The 22645-nt window shown below is 43.9% G+C and overlaps 1 protein-coding gene across 4 annotated transcripts in view; it reads right to left on the bottom strand.

Annotated features, from left to right (window-relative positions):
- Window positions 1-5143: 5143 nt before the first annotated feature.
- rnf220a (ring finger protein 220a) overlaps window positions 5144-22645 on the bottom strand; it is a 164368-nt gene continuing 146866 nt past the window's right edge. For 2 of the 4 annotated variants that reach the window (XM_029453171.1, XM_029453170.1), the window contains exons 10-15: window positions 22500-22555; window positions 22167-22278; window positions 13445-13556; window positions 10971-11165; window positions 10509-10583; window positions 5144-6970 (exon numbers count right to left, since the gene is read on the bottom strand). In XM_029453171.1, the coding sequence (XP_029309031.1) occupies window positions 6899-6970; window positions 10509-10583; window positions 10971-11165; window positions 13445-13556; window positions 22167-22278; window positions 22500-22555 (622 nt within the window). In that variant the 3' untranslated portion in view covers window positions 5144-6898. The remainder of the gene's footprint in view (window positions 6971-10508; window positions 10584-10970; window positions 11166-13444; window positions 13557-22166; window positions 22279-22499; window positions 22556-22645) is intronic. The other 2 variants (XM_029453173.1, XM_029453172.1) reach the window with 1 other exon arrangement.

Raw genomic sequence — 22645 nt, 5'->3', positions numbered from 1 at the left:
TAAGCCAGCTCTATGTCCAACCAAACCACCAAGACACTTTACCTGAATCCATATTGTGCATCCCTAACATTTTAATATATACATACATATGGCTTATCTAAGTAAATAGAGGCTCCACCTACTTATCCTACATGCTTCTTACATGATATATTAGTGATGCATTAACATTAAAGAAGCTTGTAGGTGAAGTAGGTGGAGCTCATTTTAACTGCTCTTTGTATTGTACCGTGCTTAATCAAATAATGCACTGTAGTGTGTGTGTGTGTGTGTGTGTGTGTGTGTGTGTGTGTGGGAAAAGGACTGGAAAACCATGAGAACACATCTTGTGGTTTAGGGTGGAGCTCGCTGATGAGTTAAATGGCCCTAATGACTCTGAAGCAGCCTTGAGGGGCTTCTTCTGTCAACTGGTTCAATTTCCTGCCTCTTTCTACAGGCGCCTCTCCATCATAGATTTCCTGATACCTCTGGCCCCCAACCTGGAGCTAAACACACACACACACACACACACACACACACACACACACACACACACACACACACACACACACACAGTCTAGTTGAACTGGCCAATACCATTGTCTTCATCCGCCCAGAGTGAGTCAGTGATTGAATCAATATGCAGTTTGTGTCAAACTGTGAGTGTGTGTTCTTTTGAGTGTGTATTAATGGGTCTAAATGCAAGTGCATTGTGAACGCCTCATATGTATGGGTGTCTATGGGAGGTGCTGGAAGGAAGACGGGGCAGGGAGTGTACTGTCATATTGATCGGCCTGTGTGTGTGTGTGTGTGTGTGTGTGTCTGTCTGTAAAATGCCAATAATGACCACACCATACTGTGTACATCTAGGGTAGGACACACACTGTCTGACCTCCAAAAGACATTTCCATGAACACGGGGTTCAGAGCTACACACACACACACACAGACGTACAATGTTGGTCTTTTCTATACTTTGTAAAAGAAAAAAGATTTGATGAATTGAGTTCACTTATTTAAAGCCCAACAGATATAAATTATAAGTGATAACAGCAAGTTTCAAATATTCAGATTCCATATCTTTGTAGAAAAATGACAGTCCTGTTGAAAGTCTACCAGAGTCTTCTTGTATACTACCACTGGGAGTCGCTAAAGGCAGAATTTTACAAATGCTATACATACAGGTGAGTGGGAGACCATTTTTGGAGTCCATTAGCACCTGCTACTGCTGTGAGACAAACCCTGCAATAGTAAGAGTAACATGACTATAAGTTTGTATGGTAATTTTGTAACATTACTTTTGGTCCCTTTAAAGCAGGGGTGGGGAACCTCCGAGCCGTATACGGCCCATAAGACCATTTGATCCTCGAGGTAATTCAAAAACACACGCAAAGAAATCCACTAGAAAAAAACCCAATAAAAACTAGACAGCAATAGTATAAAACGAGCGATTGACTGTGTTTTCTAGCCAAGGTCGGGTTCTTGAACACAACACGAATGGAACGTGTCATCATGTGGTCACGTCATGTCAAAAAACTTCAATATTAAACGAGACTGTCGTTGACATCAGCGAACGCAGCATGGCGAGTGTAAAACAGAGAACGGTGGATGCGGAATGTCACTTTCCAGGAGAAATGGACGAATGATTGTTTCTCTGTGGAAGTAAAAGGCCAGTGTGTCTAGTTTGTGTGGACGTACTTGCAGTGATACTTCATATGTTCTTTTGCTGTAACAAGAAACATTTCCCCGTTGTGGGACTAATAAAGGATTGTTGATTTCTGATAAAACTAGAAAGATACTTAGATAAAAAAAAGGTTATGAGTTCAATAATTAGTATGGCCCTCGAAGGATGCTGTAAAAAATGTAATGGCCCTTGATAGGCAAAAGGTTCCCCACCCCTGCTTTAAAGGTATAGTTCAGATAGTTTGAAGTGGGGTTTCACCGCTTTACCTTGCCGTCAGACAGCCCTTTCCAACATGGGACTGAATCCGTCATCTATGCTCTCTTCAAAGCCACCAGACTTCTTTGACTCCTTTGTTCTTTTTACCTCGCATATTACAGCAGTTGCTGGTCTACCGCTGCCTCGATCAGATAGTTTGTTTGTGTTATTGTGTTTGGAAATTTATTAGCATCTGACAACACTTACAGGAGTGCAGGGCTGGGTGTAAGAAGTCTCAGCTTGGTCGGTCTGGGTAAGAAGGCTTGGACACAGATCTGAGCGTGGTGAAAGAGATCGTATTGTTGCAATTCTTGCTAAGTAATGTTACTGGCGGCTGCTAAATGAGTTCTGATGTTTGGCAAGGTTGGTTTCTATAACACTGTTTAACAAGAGTATGCAGGCAGGCAGGAGCACACATACACTCCTTTTCTCCCCAAGCATGCTGGCACCATCTGGCGACAGCTGCCTGATAGCAGTGGTGGGATAATGTGGAGTTTTATAGAGAGAGCAGTGGCTGTGTGTTAAAGTCCTCTAGATGGCAATGCTGTCTTCTGGATGGATCTGCTTCATAACCAGAGAAATGGGAACTTACTGACCCTACATCAGCGAATAGTAGTACTTATCTTCCCTGGGCCTGAGTAGGACCCTGGGCCTGTGTAGGACCCTGGGCCTGTGTAGGGCCTTGGGCCTGTGTAGAGTAGGGTCCTGCGCCTGTGTAGAGTAGGGCCCTGCACCTGTGTAGATTAGGGCCCTGGGCCTGTGTGTGTAGGGCCCTGGGCCTGTGTAGGGCCCGGTCCGTAATTCATCCATGGCTTGGAGACTACACGTCCTCAATGAAAGCTACTTAGCAGTTTTACATCTTTACATTCCCGCTATAAATTTAGGGTTGTTAGGATGGATTCACTCACACTGGCTCTGGCAGGAAAGCAATCTGAGACATTGTGGTTTTGGGATCAGTGTAACCAGTTGGGTTTCAAGCAAGACTCGCCTCCTGCTGTGGTTTCCTCCCTCGAAATAAAACTTTATTAGCATCTGACAACACTTGTCTTAATGCCTCACTCTGACATGATGAACTAACACATACACATGTGCTTATTTCACCTTGTGTCTCAGCCAGCCTGTCTGAGCAGTGGTAAGAAATATCTCCGAAAATATTTTACTTGGATAGTTTTACACTCAACAATTGGTACAGTCATATTACTATGAAAATAATTCTGTATTGTGTCATTTATGTACTAGAATATCATTTTGGTTTCATCATTTTATGTGGTAAAGTAAAGCAACAAAATCATTGGTGTTTCCAGCATGGGCAGATTAAGTTAGTTTTTGGACTTTCGGGCCACAATGGTGACAGCACATTTACACACTGCACACAGCAAACATACATGGCAGTTTTGTTTTATGACCACAGAACTACCACTACTCTTGTGCTATAATATCTGGACTCAGGTTTACTCTGTGTCAGTTAGTTTGAGGTATTAAATACAACTTTATCTGAGAAAGTGCACTACATGAGTCACATCTACTTGAGTTTTTATTTTCTTGAAATACTATGACTTGGTTGTCATAAAAGTATCAACGTAGTCTTGTAATATTATGGCTTTATTCTCGGAAATAAATATTTTGTATGGAAGAGGATTAGGGACACATGTGAAAAATATATTTGAGTTTTGATACAAGTATATAAATCAGAAATCAGAATTTGGAGATTAAAGTCAGAATTCAAAATTTTCACGTGACCCAAATCCCTTTTACGTATTGTTGTACCGACACAATCCTCTTGTGCGATTTGTCATCTTTGGGGCAAGTTCGAATCAACAAACAGTTGAAGTGAGGAATCTTGTCCAGTGTTTAAAGGTTGAATGTGAAAAATATGCCAGCATTCAAACTCAAACCATTAAAACAATTAACTAACATTATCAACAGAATGTGAAGAGGTGACAGTGTTGACGTTGTGTCAAAGACGTCTGTGTTGTGTTGCAGAGATATCTACTGAGATTAACAGTCGAACTGACTAGCTGCGCTCCGTCCTGTCTGTAATACCACTTGTTCCACTAGAGGTGATAGTGAGTCACTGTAGCTGCAGTCTGCCTCAGTACAGAGGGAGAAGAAGTACAGCTGCCTGACTCACTTGTAAATACTACAGCCATGTTCTGTGTCTGTTGTGTTGGCAGAAACGAGAAAACCACCCGCACCACCTCACTTCATCCTCACAACTGCGGGAAACGGCGTAGCTTCAGTTCGCAGTTAGATAGAGTTCAGCCACAGCACCGGGGAACTGCAGACTCCCTGTTGCTGCTGCTAGACAGCTCCAGCAGCTGTGACTGCAGCGCTGGAGCTTGTTCTGTCTGAGCTCAAGTCTCTTCTGCCGCTGACTGGGGCTCCGTCTGGCGGAGGCTGCCGAGTGCCAGCTCTGCCGACCTCTCTCCTCCCCTGCGGGCTGCTCTCCTGGCTGCGCCGCCACCGGGAAGACGAGACAGATAAGACGGTCGTTTTCTAGTTTCTACCACTTTGGATTTAGTCCAATAAACAAACTAACGTAACGTTACACAGACTACAGCCCCGGTTAACATCAGTGCTCCAGTAAACACAGACGATCAGCCCCACGGGAAGATTATAAGATCTTTTCTGATTGGCTCTCAGAGTTTCAGCAGTTTGGTTGAATTTTGGTTTTCTTGTTCACTGACTGACTGACAGGCATTACACAGGAGTAAATGCAATACACAATATAAAGAATGAATTAGAATACTATAAATATGCAAAACTACTACAACTAAAATATAAACTTCAGAGATTGTATGGACTCAGTTTAGAGGTGAAATACTGCCCCCTATCTGTTTGGAGCAGGTGGCTTGGAATTACACATTGAACCTTTAAACTACCAGGATGTGATATATGAGCTAAAACCAAAGTGAAAAGAGCGAAAATAAAACAAAAGGTTCATCAGTAGAGAATAACTAATTCATCAGAGCCGATCCACTCATACTTTCTTTTCCCCAGAATAATTTGTCTTGTTATAAAGCAGCAGACTCCATTCATCTCTGAACAAAGTGTTTAAACTGAGAGCATTGTATAAACACAAAACACATGAGTTGATGGCAATCAGTCTATTAAAAATGCACATAAACAGAATGAGTGTGTTGTGTATTAAGGGAATCTTCCTCAGCTTTATTTCAGTGAACACTAACATATTATTTTACCACCCAGTTTGTGTGAACAAGACCACTCGTGGTATTTGAGAAGTTTTATTTTTTCATTTTTTTTCAGCATTTCTTACAACAATACAGACGTCACAGAATACATAGTTTTACAAACACAAAGCACACCACCACCTTGGTTGCTGCTGCTGCCGTAAAGGGGAGGGAGGTGGGGGGGGGGGGGGGGAATGCTGCGGATTCTGGAAGTTGCCAGTTTAGCCTTGGCCATCCTTCTTTTCCAGTGACTTCCCTCATCCGTTATAGCTAGAAAGAACCTGCCCTTCGGGGTTGCCATTTTGGGACCTTTTGCAGCGTAGCAATATGAGAACAATGGAAAAAGCTTTCTTTTGAGACATGTGGGGGTAAAACAAAAAGTTTCTAGACTATGATCTGAGCATGATGTTACTCCAACTGAGAGGAAGCAGGAATGGAGGTTAAAAGAGGCTCAGTTGGACATTGTTGCAACAAAAGAGCAGTTCTATCGTTCTGCTTGTTAGCAGTAAGTCTTGGGCAATAGGAATCTCTTCATTTGATAAAACTAACAAAAGTTCTTTTCTTGCTTCATGTTCTACAGTTCAGGGTACTCTGCAGAAAAAATTACACCACCTAAATCTCGACCATCTAGTCTTGTGTAGTTTATTATTACTTAAATGTTTTCATTCCTGTACAGTGAAATAACGGATCTTCAAATGATCTTTTTTTTTAAAAATACAGAAGGCTTCTTTTATTCCAGCCATTTTTTCCCCCAAACATCATTCCCAGACCCTTCCAACTTACAACAGGACTTTGATATTATATACTTCTGTGTGTGTCTGCTGATGGTAACGTGTGTGCATGTGTGTGTACATATGTGTGTGAACTCTATGTCATTTACACCCAACATTGTAAACATACATAGAACTATATTACATGTGCTTGCGCTGCATCTTGGAGGGGGAAAAATTTTGGTTTTACTTCACTAGAACACCACAAAAGGAGAGAGGAGGGGGGAGGGAAGGGCTCGAGAGAAGAAGAAGAAGAAGAAGAAGAAGAAGAGGAGGTGGAGGAGGAGGAGTCAAACTCCTTTTCAAGGTTGTGAGGTTATTCTCAGTTTGGTTGAAAGCTCAGTTTTAGTAGACAGGCCCTTTTTTTAATTCTCTTAAGCAACAGGGGCATGAAGATACGAGTTTTCTCTCTGGGATAGGGAACCAAAAAAGGAAAAAGAAGCTTTCTGTCGACTCATCGGGGTAGAGCCTGTTGTCTAGCACCATCGTAATGTCAAAGAAGAGCTAGAGGGAGGGAAAAAAGTCTTTATATTCTGTATTAAGAAGTTCCTTTCAGATCCAGCTCCAGCAGCATGGAGCTACCACGTCTCAGCAGGGTGTTGGTGTTCTCCACTGACTAAAAGTCCTTCAGTGGATGAAAGCCCACGTTACATGTACAGGAGTCATGTCAGTGAGGCGGAGGAAACAAGCCAGTTGACCAGTGGGATTGCAGGTCTCCGTCTTTTCATTTTTTGTTGTTGTTGTTGTTGTTGTAGGTGCCCAGGCAGCCAGCCAGAGAGTCAGTGATACTGCTCAGTCTTTCACTTTAATCCAGTTTTAACCTCCTGAAAAGAGCCTGTGGAGTCTCAAAGACAGCCGTCTTGTCTCTGTTCGCTCTTAGAGGGTTTGGAGCTACAGACCCAGGTCACGAGAGAGGGATAAACAAATGACGATCGACGGGGAGGGCGATGGAAGTCCAAGATGAGAGGAGGAATGGATCGGAACGGCGGGGGGAGGGGAGGGTGGGGGATGGGGGTGTGCTCTTTACAAGTAGACGCGTCTCAGGTCTCCGGGCGAGGTGATGGTGTTGCACTGCGGGCACAGCTTCTTGTTCCCCTGTGATGGATGGAGAGAAGACAGTTAGCTTCGTTGCTTAGGAAATGCAAAGGTCAGAATAAAAGGTGATAAGTAGGTCAATGCATTCAGTCAGGAGCATACTTTCTTAATATATGAAAACAACATTTGTTAGTTCCAGCTTCTCAAATGCGAGTCAGTGTCATCTGAGCTGAATCAGATCCTGATGCGTCTCAGGTCAAAGCACTGATGATGGCGTGTGAGAGCGCTGCTGTGATCTCGCGCCCTCCACTAGGTCTGTCATGACAATTACGTTATTGAATTATGTACGGACATGACCTCGATATTGCCCATTGTGTTTACATGCGTGTTTGTTCACATAAGATGTCCCCAACATGATGCCAACATGATGCCAGAATAAACAGGGATGTCCTTCTCATTTTAAGACTTGGGCTTTGCGCAGACATCGCACGTCAGAATCCATTTTAATATTCTTTTCACATTCCAATGACTATTTCTGATTATCTTTAAGAATGAAAAGTTAATTTCTCTTTGAAAGAGTGTAGTTGCATTATTATTATTATTATTATTATTATTATATTATATATTTTTGGCATAAAATGGTCTTAAAATTATTTCTGGGACAATATATCGTCCAACAAATTGAGTTATTGTCGTGGCAGGCCTAATCACGCATCTTTAGAATCAAGTCAAAGTTCGTCTTAGTCGGACAAAACGAGCACTTTGAAGACGTCACCGTGAGTTCCCAGAATGTGTGACGGACACTTCTCACTCTATATTCTACAACCTGAACTGGGAAAATAATCATTATTGGTGATGTAGAAGACGCATTGACCCACGATCACGGGGCTGCATGTTTATAATACAGCAGCATCTCACAGTCCTCCCCTCTGCACCGCTTTGATAGTGTGCCATCTGCAGTAAAGCAGCAGGTGATAATGTGCAACACATTGTGACTGGGTGGTCTCCACCACTGTCCGCCACATCTCTTCCCCGCTGCTTCTTTCTAACCAGTCAGCTTGTTCCTCTCTTGCGCTGGGTGGTAACTGCTGGCTGCGGGCACATTCCTGCACTTTTCACTGTGCTGTTGTTTGCAGTGGTTGCAGATGTAGGAATAAATATCAAAATAGATTATGTAAATAAATGAAGTAGAGCGGTACATCTGGAGTTAACGAGGAGAGGAAGCAGCAACAATTGCTTCTTTTATGTTATGAATGCTTACAGCTCTGAGAAGTCGAAACATATTTGGGTCTCTTATCTCTTTGGTATGTGGAGACTTCCTTCAGTCCACTGTAATGTGTGCAGGAGTTGTGTTAAACACAGGAGTGAATGTAGCCTTTTCACAGAGTGTGTGTGACATCTTACACAGGTACAACAGAACGCAGAGATCTCATAACTGGAGTACCTTCCAAATCCTTGCTGGTCAGTGCAAATGTACAGGTTCATCTGACCTCAAAGAGTTATAGGTTTCTCTTCCTGTGAGCCTCTGAATAAAGTCTTTTGTAGTGTGTTCGCAGACTAAAGGGAAAGTCTGAAGGGCGAACGCACTCGAGATGACTGAGGTGGTGCGGGAGTCTGACAGATCTCACGCGCTCCTGCTAAGAGGATTTGTGGCTCCGGAGTACTCGACACAGTCTCTTCATGTCTCAAGAGAGAATGAGGAAGAGGAAGGAAAAGTGTGGAGGCGAAGAAAGAGAGAAGAAGAGAGGAAAGATGGAAAGTCGGAGGTTTCTGTTGCACTGGGTATGGGTTGAGATTTTTCCTCTTGTTTGTTTGGACGCCTGTCGAAGCTGTGTACTCCTGTTCAGAGTGGGAGTGTGTGTTGGTGTGTGTGTGTGTGTGCCCGTCACGCTGCGCTCCAGCTGCCTTGCTCATTAAAGTGGTAAGGGGCTGACGTTTAGATTCCCGGGCATTTACTTTGATCAGCTTGGCCCTTCCGCTTTTATAGCCGTCTCCAGGCTGTGAGTTTAATGCCCCATACATTAGACCTGTGACGGCAGTATGCACACGTGCCAGCGCACACGTACACACAGTACACACAGTACACAGAGTACACAGAGTACACAGAGTACACAGGTACAGGGCAAATGGAAACAATGGGCCTCATTCAAGAATGTTTTCTTATAGTCTCACTTAAAAAAATTCATAAAAGAAAATTAGAACTCTACAAGTAATTTATAAAACATGCAGACTGTGTTCTTGTACCCACATGAAGTTCTTCATGAATCAGTATTGATCTTATATTGGACGCATGTTCCAGACAATCATTAGCACATCTAAATGCCCAGTTAAACATGAATAAAGGCGGCCATCATAAGGGCCATGTGGTTTCTCGTCTTATTTTACTTTTACTGTAAAACAAATCAGCAATCAGGTATGCGGCTTTTCAAATGTATTAAAGGTTAAAAATAAAAATAAATGACGGAGCCGGGGGGAAAAACAATTCCGAGGTAAAAAGCTAAAGCCATCATTCCACGAGAAGAAACTCAGAAATTCTTTGAGATTAAAGTCTGAAAAAACTGTAGAATAGTAATCAATAGCCACACACAAGGCTGTGAGGCTGCAACACAGAAAATAAACTTTGTTGGATGGCTGAAAATGGTCAGGTCCTCCGATCCTTACCACGAGTGGGGCAGATTTGAACCTCCGTCAGAATCAGCTCTACACTGTCAGACTTTCATTGGTCTAAAATGAAGAAGTATTTGGGTTTCTGCCCCTCTCTCGATGTGTTTTCGTTCCTTTATTTATGCTAAGGGTGTATTTATAACTAGTATAATATCAATGGGAACGGCTTGTTAGTAATTGTTGACATGTCACAACTGATAATTGATGGTGTTCATTACATAGAACCACTGAGGTGAGAAGAAAGAGGCCCGAGAGAAAAGGTAATAGAAGAAGAGGGAAAAGACAACAATGAAGGACGTGTGGAGAGAAGAGGAGAGAACTGCAAAGAAATTAAAGAAAGCCGATGAGGAGACTGTTTATCCTCCCGGCAGTAGACACACTGCGCTCCATTTACCACATTAGCACTAGCTAATTACACACTACTGAATATATTAGACTAACTAATAACCAACAAACCACTGCCTGTGTGTGTGTGTGTGTGTGTGTGTGTGTGTGTGTGTGTGTGTGTGTGTGTGTGTGTGTGTGTGTAGACCCGAGGCACTATGTAGAACTCATTGGAGGTTGGAGTTGACCACTTTATTTGAACATTTAACAAGCCTTTTGGGGACCATTACATGTAGTCTTTTGCCCTACTGAGAACAGGAAGTGTTTGCATTGCCTGGACTGTGTGTGTGTGTGTGTGTGTGTGTGTGTGTGTGTGTGTGTGTGTGTGTGTGTGTGTGTGTGTGTGTGTGTGTGTGTGTGCGTGTGCGTGAGCGAGAGAACAGGTCATTTGAGGAATATTCCATTTAAGTTCCTCCCTATGGGGCACAGCTACAGAGGGAAACTCACTGACTATGAAATGAGGCTGCAATAAGTGCATGTTATGAGGAGATGCCCTGCAGCACGGAGGAGTGTGTGAGTGTCGACAAGTGTGTGAGTTTTTTGAGCGTACCAGAGTCCTGAGCCAGCATTCTTCACAGTGGACGTGCCAGCACTGGATGGAGGTGAGCGGCATCGTGTAGGAGTCCTAGGAACAGAGAGAGGGGGGCGGGGGGTGAAGTTACACCAAATTCAAAGGACACACACATGCCGGGTAACAACAACCAAAACAACACTGGACATTCCCCTGACCGACAGCACCAAACCACTAACCATGGAACGACACAGCCAGCAGCCACAGAACCACTGAGCAAGGCAGCACGGGGGCAACTGAACCGGCAACCTGCAGGTCACACACACACACACACACTGATACGATATCGGGCAGGCAACGAGCAGAGACGGAGGGTAGCAGGCAGAGGGAGATGAGGGATGAATGAACCCAATCTGATGGGCCCTCTTTTCTTTTCCTCTCGAAAAGAACGTAGAGATGAGGGAGGAGGGGGGGGAGCGGAGGAGGGAGGGAGTGCCTTACCCTCCGTAAGGGCTGTGGGAGGAGCCTCTTTATGCCGCTGCCGTAGCCACCAATCACAAGGCCCCTGTACAGGCAGTACAGGCCGAGGGGGAGGGACTTAGGCTGCCTCTCTCTGACCTCATTGGCCAGTGGCCGGGGCCCTGGCCACACCCCTAGGCTCTTGATCTCCGCGCCTGACTGGATAGCAGGTTTCCTCTGCGGAAGGGAGGGGTGGGGATGGGAGAGGAGAGGGGGCGAAAGGTCGCAGCTAATCATAGAGGCGGGCTTGTACTGATCGCGCACTCACAAAAACCACAGTGCAACACACACGAGCGTGGACAGACACACTCACACGCACACACACATATGAAAGCTCGTACAGCTTGGACAACCGATGAACAAACTGCTATGAGGAAATGCTTGAGAACTCGCCTTCTGGGTTCACACTAACTTTGTTTTGTAAAAAGAAAAACAGAGAAGTATGTATGCTGATGACTTGGCTAAGTTGCTGAAAGTCGATGGGAGACTAGAAGGAAAAGAATCGGCGCCAAGTCAGGCGTGCAGAGTCGTTTATGGCACAATGGATTTGTTGCGTTCAACGTATCTGCTAATGTGACAGGAAAACTCTTTTCATTTTCTTTGTCTTCTGGGAACCACACAAATAACAATATTGATATTATTACTTACTTATTACTACTACTAAAACTACAACAATGCCTCCAATTAAATGAATAAATGCACTTAAACAAGGCTGTTTTTCCCCTCCTGAGATGACCAGTAGATGGAGGTAGAAATCCACTGCTGAGACCAAACCACAGCACTGAAGTCGCTTCAGGACCAACAGAGAACCAACTTGAGCCAACTTGCCTGCAGCAGGAGAGCACTTGTTTTCTACTTACATGCAACTACCTGAGCATTGGAAGGTTATAATCCATGCGCAACAGTTTGACTCATAATAACTCTGCTACAACAGTGTTTCTGCACCTGGAACTCTCCAGCTTCTCTAAAATGTTCCCGATTAATAAATTAAAGCAATCTGATGACTTTTCCATCGGACATCCAGTGACAGGAAAAGAGCGCAGTGACGAGTCAAACACAGACAGAGATCAATTAGATGTGAGAAGTCTGTGTGTGAACATTGTACACATATTTGTGTTCCTCTGTATGCCTGAATGTGTGTGTGTGTGTGTGTGTAAGATGAGGGACAGTGACAGATGAGCGGAGAAGAGCCGCGTGTCCATGAGGCAGTGAGTGATCGATCGCTGTGCCTTGCCCTCCGTGTCACCTCGGGCACCCAGCGACCTTTAGGAAGCGCAGGCGTCGGTAATTACCCGCACACACACACACAGGATGCCGACACTGCACTGTCTACAAGCTTGAAGGATGACAGGATGGGTACTTGATACTAAGTGGGGAACACAAACTGTGATGGGGGGAGGGGGGGGGGGGGAGGTTTGCAGGTGCAGTCGTATCTCAAGCATCTGATGAACATGAATATTGACAAAGTCCCTCATTCTGCTTGATATTGTCATGAATGAACATCTCAGCTTATGCTATTGATCTGGGATTCCAATCAATCACCTGTACATGCTGTAGAGCCCCATCTCCACACTTCACAATGCAACACTGTTTGTGATTCTAGCCGGGGAATATCAACTACCGGTAGATACGATCTCTTACATGTGCTGCCTGGTCAACAATGCATCTTCAATATTTGGCAGAATCCTGTCTGTTTTTGAGGCATTTTTCACTGGAGTCTTTTATCCCAGCACACATTTTTGCAAAGCCATGCAAGAGCAGAAACCACCAAAACACAACAGCAACACAACCAGTCATACACTCAAAACTAGGTAGACGTCCACAGACTGTGGGCGATGAGATGCAGACATGCACACTTCAAGAGTATGCAGCATACAACACAATACACTTGACTGTCGCCCAAATTGAGAAACTAGAAAATCAGCAAATATGTGAGGAAAATGGCAGTGTAGTGGGAACTGTATCCCTTTAGGGAGCACAAATTGACCGGGATGATTGCGGATTATTTACACCGATTGTGGTCCTATTCAGGGGCTGTGGATCTTTCGAAAGAATCTAAAACCAGCCGGCTCACCCTGAACCTCCTCACCAAATGAGGTACACTCGTCTCACAAAGACCAAAACTACTACAAGCTCAGAAGCAATGTCTGAAGCCTCCTTTCTAAAACTGATCGGGACGGAGTACCCTTGTGCAACTGGTTTGCATATTTGCTAGATTGGCAGGTAGGAGGAGGGCGCTGTTCATTAAGCTCAAACAGACTAAAGAGCAACTTCCTCCTTGGGAAGCTTCCTCAGGGATTGTGGGAAATGACTACAACTAACTCTAGCACTAACTGCCAATCCTCTAATCTGCACTTCTATATGCTGCTACATGAAGTTCTACAAATGCCTTCCGACAATAGGCATGACTCCTGCCATTAGGGGTTGATGTGAAACCCCTAAAATGTTGTGCTCACCATGCAGATGAGACACTTGTTTCGGTCTCCTCTCAGTATCTGCCTCTCCAGCTCTCGGATTCGAGCCTTCAGAGCCTCCATGGTCGTAGCCGTGGACTCCTCCTCCGTAACCCTGGGGGGGGGGGGGGGGGAGAGAGAGACAAGAGGGAGAGATGTTTAGCGTTGACGTCATGAGACACAGGTATGTGTAAAATGCCACACCTGCAACCATTGACAATGTAAAATCAGATTGTTTGTTCAAAATACGGCTTTTAAGGTATATCGATACATTTTCAAACAAGATATGGGATTAAACAATAACTTTAATATCCATGTAGTTTGATGTCGCATTACATAACCTGTTCCTTCCGTAAAGCTGCGTCCGTGTTTGACTTACAACCGAATATTTAGCCCAGAAAATACAGCGATACATATCATGCATCGAAAAGTGATTTGTTTACACCGACACATAAAAACAGGAAACTGTCTAAATCTCTTCTTCTGTGTGTTGAACCCAAACACACGACAACCAAGCAATCTTCTGTCTCTCCTTCTTGACAATCTATTGCTCTCTTCTGTGACCCTACGCTATCCAAACATACATGTTTGTTCCCCCAATGGGAATTACATTTACCTCCATCTTTACATAAGTGTGTCGATGTTCAATTCTCCGCAGATTTACATTCGCAGCCACCTGAGAATGGCCTTCTCTGTGGTGCAAAGCGGCTCTCTCATTATGTAGTGTGACATGTTTCTATTGAAAACCTCTTTATCACGGCCTTCTTTCTCTCTGCAGCTCAATACACAGCCGGGCATCTTTAAAGCCCCTCGCCTTTTATTTCTCACTCTGTCCACTATGTATTACATTCTTAGAATTAACACGGCCCCATCTCACAAACACATTTACAACTGCAGCTGCTTCCCACCATCTTTTACACTTCCCTCGCACTCCACCTAATCAATTTCTCTGTTTTGACTTTAACTAAAGTGCCCATTCCTCTTTTTCCAACATCTCAACTTTCATCCTCTGCATTTCCTCTCTTTTGTTTTGCCATCCGTCCCCATGTCCATTTATCCCTCTCAATTTATTTCCGTCCCTCTGTTTTTATCCCCCCCCCCGTGTCCTTACTTCATCCCTCCTTCATTCTATCCACCGTCCTGCCTTTCTTCCTGTCTCTAAGCAGCCCTCTGATTAATGTGTAGCATGATAACAGAAAATGTGCATTTAACACTGTCCGACAGCATATGAAGCAGCCATAACTAAATCAATACGGCCGACGCACAGACCACAACGCTGCTGCTGATGATGATTTGGCGCAGCGAGACGAGGCCGCACGAGCCGGCCCCGTGTTTATTATAGCCATCCACTCGTTCTCTGGTAAGATGCAATAGCAGTGTGTGTGTGTGTGTGTGTGTTAAAATGGGAGCGAGTGTGTGTGTTTATGGTGATGTGGTCATTTTGCAGCCTGATAGCTAGCTGATCTATGGTATTGATCTGGATGGGGAAGGACGAGCGGAGAGAGGGTTGAGAGCAAAATAGAACGATAAGTGGCTGTGTGAGTGTGTGTGTGTGTGTGTGTGCGTCCTCTTGGATAAGTCTTCATTTGCTACATCCTCAAACAGCAGAGGCAACAGGGAAAGGAAAACAAAGATGCACTTTCTCAATGTCCTATTAAGAGACACGTTTCTGTAAATCCATGAGCAGATTTAAATCTTATTCCCATCATTGAACAAGCTCATTAAAAATAAATTGAACATTTAGACTTAAGTGAAGATTAAATAAAAAATGTACATTTCAGGTGTGCATGGCCATCACCAGACTTCTTCCAACACTCCAGTGTTAAGCTGCTCTGTGAAACGACTTATGTTTGCAGTTAGATCAATTACTTTTTTGGCACAAACTTGTCCAGGAGCAACGAACAAAGCTCTCTTAAAACTTTGATGACATCTGACACAACTGTAGTTCTCCATTATTTCTGTTCCCTCTCTTAAAACCCTGAAACAATGCTGCGACCGTTTCACAGCAGGATATTCCCAGATTGGAACTTCTGAGAAATCTCAGTTTTGATTGGCTGGCAGCTTCTAGTCCTTTCTTCATGTTTGTTGCCAAGCATTACAAGTGTGCAATTGATTGATATCTTTATCCATCTTGATTACTTATGGCTTTGGCTGTAAGTCCAGCAACTATTCTGATAATCGATTTAATGCTTTAAAAAAAAAGAAAAGAAGCAACAACAGTAATCTTTGTCTGCCTCCAAGTTTCCTGTATCATTGAGAACTGAACCTTTGGATTCTGACTGTTGATCAAATCAAGCATTGGGCTCTAGGAACTTCCAACAGGTGTTTTCACTTATGTTACTCTATCACTTTGTATTCAGACGATTAAGCGATTAATAATAAGAATATATATATATATATATATATATATATATATATATATACATACATACACACACACAGTATATAGCTTCCAGACGAGGTTCTTTCCTTCTTCATGGTCCCATTACAACAGTAGAAAACGTCTGTCTGGTATTATCCCTTACACAATAAAATGAGATATGAGATATATCAAAGATTGTTATGGAGATTCACGTGACTTTCATTGTACACGAGGATTTTAGATGTCAGGATCAGCTGCAGAGCAGTACAACTGGGGCTGGTTTACCTTTGCCTGTAGCTCCTCCCTGAAACCCCGTCACCAGCCCCCGTCTATAAAGACCTAGTCGGGACTCCTAGACTGACTCGTCACCCCGTGCCCTATAAACTGCTTTAGCCTCTCCTCTTATTAGTTCTGAGCTTGTAAAAAGCCATTTAGCCTTGATTAGCCTGCTAGCTTATAAAGCTGCAGTGGACTCTGGGCTGGACGGTACTGGATGGGGGTTGTCCCTAAAACAAGACTGTCTCTCTTTTAACAGCTCCAATAAAGCTCCCTGTCGCTCAGTGGAGCACAAAACTCTGCCTAGAGGCTGTTCATCCTCGTCCGAAGTGAGTTAAAGAACAGAAATGGGAAGAAGTTTTAATCTTAAAAAAATAATTGCCTCCCCCACCCCAACACTAGCCTCTCCTGTCTCTCTATTATCCTTTCCATCTCTATAATGAATGTCCATTCAGCACAGGTGATTTATAGAATACCACATTTGAAAAGTTGTTTAATTTCCCAACGCTATAAAATAAATATGTTAATCTGTCTTTATGTGGCTGTGGCCATCTGAACAGGGAGGTAGGGGGGGGGCGCGGTACAAAGATTTAATGGAGGTAAAAAAGGAGAACAGGATGATTTCACAGGACCAAGGAAAAGAAAGACAACTCTCTGGGGCTAAATGTGACACACAGAGAGATAAACGGCCTCTCAACCAGCAAGAAGCACAACTAGAAAACCTTGAGTTTAAGCCCTTTATGCTATTTGTGTGAGTCACTGATTTAAGCTGGCTCAGGGGTTTTCAACCTTTTCAGTCTTGGAGCCAAAAATACAGAAATTTATGTCACTCTGGGACCCAGGCTTAGCACACAGGTCATGTAGACTTGCAGAAGCAAGCTAACAGTTCAATTTAGGTTACAACCTAAAATGTAAGCTATAAGAATCGCTGGAGTTGGCTTCTTCTCAGCATAGCAGCCAGTTTCCATGAGTGTGGGTCCCGGGGGGAGGCTCACGGTATTCACGCTGCTTTAAAAACACATTTTTAAAACATATATACGACACAGATTTGATCCTGATTAGCGAGGTTGTATGAATGCAGGTATCAGTGTTACAACAGCATGACTTGTGCTATGTCAGGCTGTTGCAAAGGCTGGATGGGCTAATAAACTAAACGTTGTGAATCACACAGTTAAGAGTTTGACATATAGGAGTTAAGCATCATATTGCATGTGAAGCCGCTCATCAATTCAGGATCAGTGATCAAAGTGTACATTTGTACTTAATTGAACATGCAATTGATTTTCCCATTAAAGAAGAGTTACAAAAGATTGTTTAGTGTATGCTGTCAATCATAGTTCTTAGAAAATCGGCATCATAATTAGAAGGTCAGAGTAAAAGATATATAAGAAATTGGAATTATCCAAGAAAATTGTCAAACAGAACTTCCTAACCCAAACCTACAGTTCAGTCTACATCCAATACATTATGCCCTGCACTCTCTGGCAGTACAACACACTGAATATATGTGTTGCTGCCTCAAAGTACAGATATTTACCGTTTGCTCTGTGTTAGTGCACGGTGTCGGAGAGTTTGTGGGCACAGTGGGACGAGGCTCTGGCTTGGTCGGTTTTAACTGAAGCCGTGGCCTTCATTTGGAAGCCTGGCATCATAAAACCTGAGGAGCCAACACTGAAATACAACTTCCATTCACGCAACATGCTGCTACTCCAACTTAGTTACTGGCCCACGGGGCCTTTTCTGAATGGTGTGTATGCGAGTGAAAGAAAGTGAAATTGCCGTGCATTTCCATCTCCAGTCACCCCTATGGCGACAAGCAAAGCAAGAAAGCCTGACAGAGACAGATAGATGGCTGTGCCTCCCCTCTATTTAGCGCTCTGTCCCCAACGTGTGTGGGGCTATTTCTCATTTCATTAGTGTGTGTGTCTGTGTGTAGCTGAAGACCTCCGCCATCCATCTCAATCAGCCCCGTGTCTTAATCTACTGTCTACCTACATTTTGGCCTCGCTCGGCCTCTCTCGCTCCCTCAACACGAGCATGCGGCAAATTATGAAATTAACAATTCATTCTGAAGAAAACATAATATTCTCGGGAAAGTTTGATCCACCAGGTTAGGGAGATAAATCTCTCACACGCAGGTGCTGTGAAAATAGCAGCGGTAAATCCCTTTAGAGCATCATTCTCTGCTGCACCCTGTTAACCGAGGCCTTAACTACACTGACACACCATGATAAAACATTTAAGTCACTATTGATTTCCCCTGCCTCAGCCCGATCTGTGTGTGTGGGTGGGTGGGTGGCTGTGTGTGTGTGGGTCTCAGATGGTAAAAGAGTAGGGGGAGGGGGAGGGGGGACGTTTTGTAAAGTGCCTGAGAAAGATTGAGACAGAGGACGAGAAGAAAAGAGAAATGGGAAGGAGAAAGAGAGAGAAATGTGGCTTAGCGATAACAATAAGGAGAAGAAGCAGAGGAAAAGGCAGCGAGAGCGACCGGGCAGTGTGTGTGAGTGTAGAGGAAGGGGAGGGGGTGGAGCTGGTGGGGGTAGAAATCTAGCTTCATCACTTCCAAATTGAGGACAGATTCAATTATTTGCAGAAACCACATGGAAATCTCTCCGCATTGTTCCAGCTGGAGCACCAAATTTGGCAGCAATCGCATTGGCGGCATTGGAGGGGCCATTTATCTTGGAGGGGAAAGAGCGTCTTAGGCGTTGCACGTGTATATATGTGTGTGTGTGTGTGAGCTCATTTATCTTGCGGGGGAATGAGCAAGGGAACGAGGACGCCCCGGGAGGCGACCAGATCATTACCCATCTGGGATCAGAGACAGAGAGAGATTTCACTAACGCTGCGCAAAGCCACACACACACACACACACACACACACACACACACACACACACACAATGTATCAATGTAACGAAAGGAGACAAATCTCATTTTCATTTGGGGACGGAGGGGCACAGAAGCTCCACAAATACGTGCATTTATAGCAAGCGGAGAGGAGTGAGGCAGGGAATTGTTCCAGCCAGCTGACTGCTTGTTCCATTGCAATCATTCAGCATCTAGTTGGCTCCGTTTAAATGGATACTTAGATTAAGGCATGTTCTGCTCCAGGTTGCCACTAAGACCTCAGCTAGAACATCATGTAGCGACACCCACAGCGACATTTTGGTCGTAACAAAGTCATAACGCCGCATTTTCTCCCGGAAATGTTTAGAATTTATGGTCGGTCTTGGCAACGGGCTTCAGGCGACACGATTCCCACTAAATTAAATGACATTTAGTTTCTTTACAGGACAAAGGCCTTACCGACATTAGTGTGATGTGTGTATGGTCTGTGGCAGGAAATCATAAAAAAGCTGTCTGAAAACTGAAACTGAAAAATAAACGCCAACTATTTTGATAATAGCTAATAGCTAATCAGAAAACGCTGTTTCAGCCTCTCAAATATGGAGATTTTCCTACTTCTCTCTGTTTTATATCATATTTAAGTGAACATCTTTGGGTTTTACAAAACATGACATTATAAGACATCACCTTGGACTGTGAGAAACAGGGATGGAAATGTTTCACTATTTTTATACCAATTTATACAAATCTAGAAACTAAATCGGCAGATTAATCGACAATGAAAATAACTGTTAGTTGCAGCTCCATCCTCCACTAAAAACAAAAGGGAAGCTTTGCAACTATGCTATGCAAACAGAGCGGCATGAGGGGCGCACCTCTTCCTCCCTGACATCAGTACCATACCAACTGTGCATGTGTGTGTGTGTGTGTACGAGTGAATCCATCAGCATTGTCTAACCACTGCCTCTCTCCTCTGCCACACTGACCTGCCTTCATCTCTTTCTCTCAGACACAAACGCAAAGTAAAACAGGGACGATCACACCAGACAACTTATCGAATGCATCCGCTCGCTCAGCAACGAACACACACACACACACACACACACACACACACACACACACACACACACACACACACACACACACACACACACACACACACACACACACACACACACACACACACACACACACACCTCGTTTCTGATCAATACACTTCAAGCTGCTCTGCTTATTCACCAGTTATCCCATCTGCTGATATTTAATATGGGGAACACACACACACAGAGTGCCGATTGATTCATTTAAATGAAGCATTTATCGCGTGCAGCCTCCCCAGGGGAACATGCGTGATAAAGGGAAACTACAAACATGCAAGTTGGTTATTCTTTTCAAAGTAATATCTTTAGTAAATATATATTTTAGACCTTCCTTAATCAACCTATGACATTAGCTTCCTGCTCTGCTAGCCAATGCAACCTTGACTGAGGTTTCCAATAACAGGGAAAACAACTCACACACATCGTTTATACCAAAACATTTTTTCCTGCGGAAATGAAATGAAGAGGGAAAGGTTACGGAAATGAGATGAGAGTGGTGATTTTTAGGGGGTATTCTTGAAGGCACTTTGGGTGGACAAAGGAAATCACTTTAGGAAATAGGGTCTGGGATGGAAGGCAACAAGCAGACTGACCCCAGCTCAGTGTGTGTATGTGTGTGTGTGTGTGTGTGTGTGTGCGTGCGTGTAATCGCATGGGGCTAAAGGACAGGAGAATATGCCAGACATGCAGAAGCAACCAATCAACCAAATCCCTCTTTCTCTTTGCTCGCTTGCCCACCGACGTTTCTCTCTCGCAATGAGCTGACCTCTATTGCCCATGCAGGGGACAGGGTGTGTGTGTGTGTGAGATTGTTTACTTGGGGCAGAATATGGATGAGGAGATGGAAATGAGAGAATTACAGCGCGCAGGCCTTTCTCACACACACACACACACACACACACACACACACACACACACACACACACACACACACACACACACACACACACACACACACACACACCTCTAATGGATGGAGCAGTGTGTCTGCTCTTGTGAGTGTATGTTTGGTGGGGGACTTCTTTGTGCGCTGCAGTCATATTTACACATGTTTCTGCTCGGTCTGCATCGCTAAACGTCTCGGATTCAAGTCAAATCTCAATTTGTCAGTTGAATCATTGTCACTGTGCTTAGAGAAACACATGATAACTGCATGGCAGGCTGTAAACTAGGGCTGAACCCCTTTCCAATATAAAGATTCTACTGTTCGTTCCTTTTCATTTCTCTCAAATAGGCAAGTTGGGGCAGGACTGTGACACAAGGCCGTGGAGGTTTGTGTCGCGGTTTCGGCTCTCGCCCTGCTAGAATATAAAAATGTAGTGTAATGCACACTGACTGAGCAAAAACAGAAAGAAACAAAAGACGACTGAGGGGCCACCGGTGGATGATTCAAGTTATCCACTTTCATGGGGCAGTCCTACTATGTACTGCTACTAACAGAGTCAGGTCTCAAAACTCATTAGCCAATCAGGAGAGACGCTCTGGATTTTATAACTGAACAATGTCCAGAACCTTCACTTTTTTTATTATTCTCTGTAAAAACTGCCAACTGATTCAGATATGGGCCTAATTTCTGCTTTACTTGTAAACATACAGTCTTATTGAATTACGAAAGATTATTGAAGTGCATGGGGGTATGTGATGCTCCGTCAACATGTTATACTAGTTGGCTGTGTTTTTAACTTGAAAGTTGATCTTTTGTTCAAAAAAATAAATATACACAAACAAGAATAATGAGGAACGAAGAAAACATTTTTGTCAATGTTTGCGAAATATCAGTGTGTGAGTGTTGTTGTTGAAGAAGTGTGTGTGCACCAGTGTGAACAAACATCTGCATGTTTTCGCAATGCTGCCTTGAAACGAGTGTGTCTATGTCGCCATTAATGATTCTAAGGCAGCTCTGAGAGGACACAACTGCAGGAAAAAAAATCAATAACTGGACGCACACACACACACACACACACACACACACACACACCAAGATGCATCATTTATGACCGACTACTCTCGTCGACTCGTGTGACCCGTCTCATACTGCGATGGGGAACGTGACATGAGTCCTTTTCTGCATCACCTTTTAGAACTGAATCATGATGCGTTGTTGTTTGTGTGTGTGCATATATAAATGAGTAACCTACTTTTCGATCTCACTGTTTTTACAGGTGCGCGGGGCGCAGGAGGAAGAGCAGGAGGATGAAGGAGTGCCGGGGTCTGTCTTGCTGCTTTCTCCGTTGCTCGTTGAAGGCATCTCTGTAAAACACACAAACAGGTTGATGCGGTTAACACTGGATGCTGACTCTCTCACTCACACGCAGACACAGACACACACACACGAGCCAAAATGAGGAGATAAAGTGAAAACAATATACTACATTTACAAGTTATCTCTTTGTGTGAGTAACTATATACGCTTTACATGAAGACCTGCAATACTAAAATCCTAAAAACCTTTTGAAAAATGTTAATCTTACCGTCGCTGACCCATTTGGAGAATTCAGGCGTTATTCTGTTAGAAGGCATCCCACCGCTGCAACACAAAAGACACAAATGTGGGTCTGAACGGAGCCTGAAGGGTGCATATCCATTTCGCTAACAGTAGTTAAGTTTGTATTCTGCT

This window comes from Cottoperca gobio, chromosome 17 (genome assembly GCF_900634415.1).
Source record: "Cottoperca gobio chromosome 17, fCotGob3.1, whole genome shotgun sequence".
In the NCBI taxonomy this organism is placed as follows: Eukaryota; Metazoa; Chordata; class Actinopteri; order Perciformes; family Bovichtidae; genus Cottoperca; species Cottoperca gobio.
The sequence above is the reverse complement of the archived record's forward strand: the minus strand, read 5'-3'. Positions and strand labels throughout refer to the sequence as shown.